The sequence below is a fragment of the Contarinia nasturtii genome, unplaced genomic scaffold, assembly GCF_009176525.2.
Source record: "Contarinia nasturtii isolate CC-2019 unplaced genomic scaffold, AAFC_CNas_1.1 Cnas_scaffold_533, whole genome shotgun sequence".
Taxonomy (NCBI): domain Eukaryota; kingdom Metazoa; phylum Arthropoda; class Insecta; order Diptera; family Cecidomyiidae; genus Contarinia; species Contarinia nasturtii.
In genome coordinates this window covers 626,495-629,550 of record NW_022197885.1, presented here as the reverse complement: position 1 = coordinate 629,550, position 3,056 = coordinate 626,495, and the positions used below count along the sequence as shown (strand labels likewise).

The following is a 3,056-nucleotide window of genomic DNA, read 5'->3' as shown; positions in this document are numbered from 1 at the left end:
GTACGGATTCATGACCCTCAAATGGAACTGTGAATGGCATACTTCCAGCCAATGAAATTATTACTGAGACCAAAGTAACTCTTACAGACGGCAGACCTTCCTCAAATATTTCTACGAATGGGATTCCGTTTGATGACAATTGTAATAATGGTGAATCTTTCACATTGTTTAAAATGCCGTCAGTCGTTATACCAAACTCGTCCAAAAGTTCAGTTGCACCAGTAACATCATTAGACGAGAGAGTCGCTCCCTCAGTTATCGCAAACTCATCCAAAAGTTCAGTTGCACCAGTAACATCTTTTGGGGATAGTGTCACTTTCTCGGTCGCTATTTCAAATTCATCTAAAAATTCAGTTGCACCAGTAATATCTTTTGAGGATAGTGTGGCGGATGAAATGCCCTCCACAGCCTCAGTCACTTGATTTTTTGAATTGTCTGTCGCAGATGAAATTTCATCTAATGCCTCAGTACCCAATGTAAGCGCGTTTGGTAAATTTGTTGTTAACAGTGAATCAGTTGTCTTGTCTGTATCAATTTGTTCATCATTTGAAGGGACTGTTGTTGACAAAATACCCTTTACATCTTCAGTTGCTATCGATTGATTATCTGTTTTATTGTTAATTTCTTTTTCTGTTGCTGGTGACTCTGTCAATGGTGAATCTTCCAAAGTAGTTGTTTCTGTTGTTAAGTCTGTGTGATACAATATGTAAACAAATAATGTAATGTAATAATAATGGTTTATAATATATTGGTAAGCAAATGAGTACTCAATATTCAAGAGAAAGTACAAAGATATAGTTTTTGTGTTTGGACGAACAAGGAGAACTCTTTCGGACGTCTAGCTCGGTCTAGCTCGGACGATTTAAGAGGGGAGGTTATCCGGGCTTACACCCCCCTGTGGCCATGTATGATTTAAAACTTAAATCTTCTATGACTATGTAAATTTGAAGATACACATCGAAATCATTTTTGTCAAGTTTCTTCCCACAATTTTAAATTTAAATTTAAGTGGCAAAAATTTTCAAATTTTTTTTTCCATCAAGTGCAAAAATATTAAATAAAAGTATTTTACCACTTTGTCGCTCAGTTACTTCATTCTCTGCATAAACGTCAGTTACTACAACTGCAAATAATATAAATAGTACTAATTTCATGTCTTCTTCTCTTTTTTCCGTTCAATTGTTCACTTATTGATCACTTTTATACAATAAATGCCCGATTTGAAGCACAGCCCCTATTTATATTTTCTGATATGAACGAATTTACTTTTAATGTGTTATCAACAATTTATTATATATGCACGAATAAAATTGTGAGTGCATGATTCCATTACTTTGACTACGTGAGTATAGTGTCGTTAAATATTATGAAAAGCTTTTCAATTGGTCGCAGTATTTAGGATTTCAGTATTTCTCGATGAAAATTTGTTTTCAGTTTAATATTTATATAGCAAAAACTAATACAATATAGTACGGTGTACGGAACAAATCTTCATTGTGAACCTTCTGATGAAAAATCAAAAAGATTGAAGTTTGAAGAAAAATTGAACGGGCTAGAATATTCGTGAGCTCAAGAAATTTGTCAAAATAAAACTGCAACTTGCCCATACATTTTTTAAATGAACATGTTGCTCTTTTATTATTATTATTATTATTTATTAGTATACGGTGTATCAATCTGTGTAAAATTTACACGTGCAATGATTAAATACACTTGCTGCCAAAAGGCCAATTACATTTTCTTAAAGCTAATACTTTTTATGGTAAAAAAGAAGCGAACATTGTAATTAAAATTAACATTTTGGTTGAATCTATATAAATAATTATATAAATAAATTCTGATATAATTTTAATATATACTAAATCAATTGCTCATAACATTTATATATTTCAGCTGCATATTTTGATTTAAAGAGATCATGAGATTCAATAGAGCGTATTTCTTCAGAAATTTTATTCCAAGTTGTTGGTCCACTTATAAAAAATGATGTTTTTTGGAAATTAGTATTGGGTTTTTTAACAATTAATTTATTTTCTGAGCGAGTATTATTTGTATTGATGTTGATTAAATTATTTAGATATGGTGGTGCATCATTATTAATTATTTTATGAATCATGTTTGCGATATGTAGCGTGCGTCGATCATATAATTTGATTTAATGAATTTCTGTGAGTTTTACTTTAACAAATTTCTTGAGCTCACGAATATTTTAACCGATTCAAATGAAGTTTGAGGCATCTTTAATGAAAATTATTGCATTTTTTGTATGCAATAAAAATTTAAAGTAAAGTATTTTATTGTCAGATCAAACATAAAATGTTCCTCTATCTACATCTATTATTTTTGACAAGAATATGTATGAAAGAAATTTGGAATGCGTAAAAAGTCATGCAAAATGAGGAAACGAGTTCGACACAGAAACGATTCATTTACGAACAATTATTAATCCAACGAACTAACTCTATTTCAATTGTTATCAATAGAATATTAATGTGTTTACATGATTTTGCTTTTTTGGGAAATAAATTAGAGCCATAGATGGCGTATAATTTCCAAGAAACTTTCATTACATGAAAGAATGGGCGCCTCCATTAAACTACTCCATCGCAGTAAAGCTTACATATGAAATGGCAGTTGTACAAAAATCTGTGTTTATCAAATGTTTCACAAGCACGAATGTTTTTGAAACGCATATATCAATGGCCACTGATACACTTTTTTCGAGTGCTTTATAATTGTAGATCACATTAAAATGAAATATGTTTATAAATGGTAAGAAATGATTATTGGCAAATAGGTATTTGCACATATATGCGTCATAAAAAGTAAACACTCCGGAATAAATATACGGAATATAAAATACGGAATGATTTACTTTGTGAATAATTAAAATGTACGAGAGCCGTTGGGGCTAATCAAATAGTCGTTAACCAAATGAAAATAATGCACACGTTAACCATTGACGAAATAATGATTTAAAGCTGATCAGTTTCAGTCGATTTGTGTCGGATAAAATGCTATATTTAAAAAGTGTTGAGAGTTACTTGTATTTATAG

At 30.8% G+C, this 3,056-nt stretch overlaps 1 protein-coding gene across 1 annotated transcript in view; it reads right to left on the bottom strand.

Moving 5' to 3' along the window:
• Window positions 1-1,154, bottom strand: part of LOC116339678 — a 2,217-nt gene extending 1,063 nt beyond the window's left edge. Inside the window, exons 1-2 of the mRNA XM_031765700.1 lie at window positions 1,073-1,154; window positions 90-690 (exon numbers count right to left, since the gene is read on the bottom strand). Coding sequence (XP_031621560.1) covers window positions 90-690; window positions 1,073-1,154 — 683 coding nt within the window. The remainder of the gene's footprint in view (window positions 1-89; window positions 691-1,072) is intronic.
• Window positions 1,155-3,056: the final 1,902 nt, after the last annotated feature.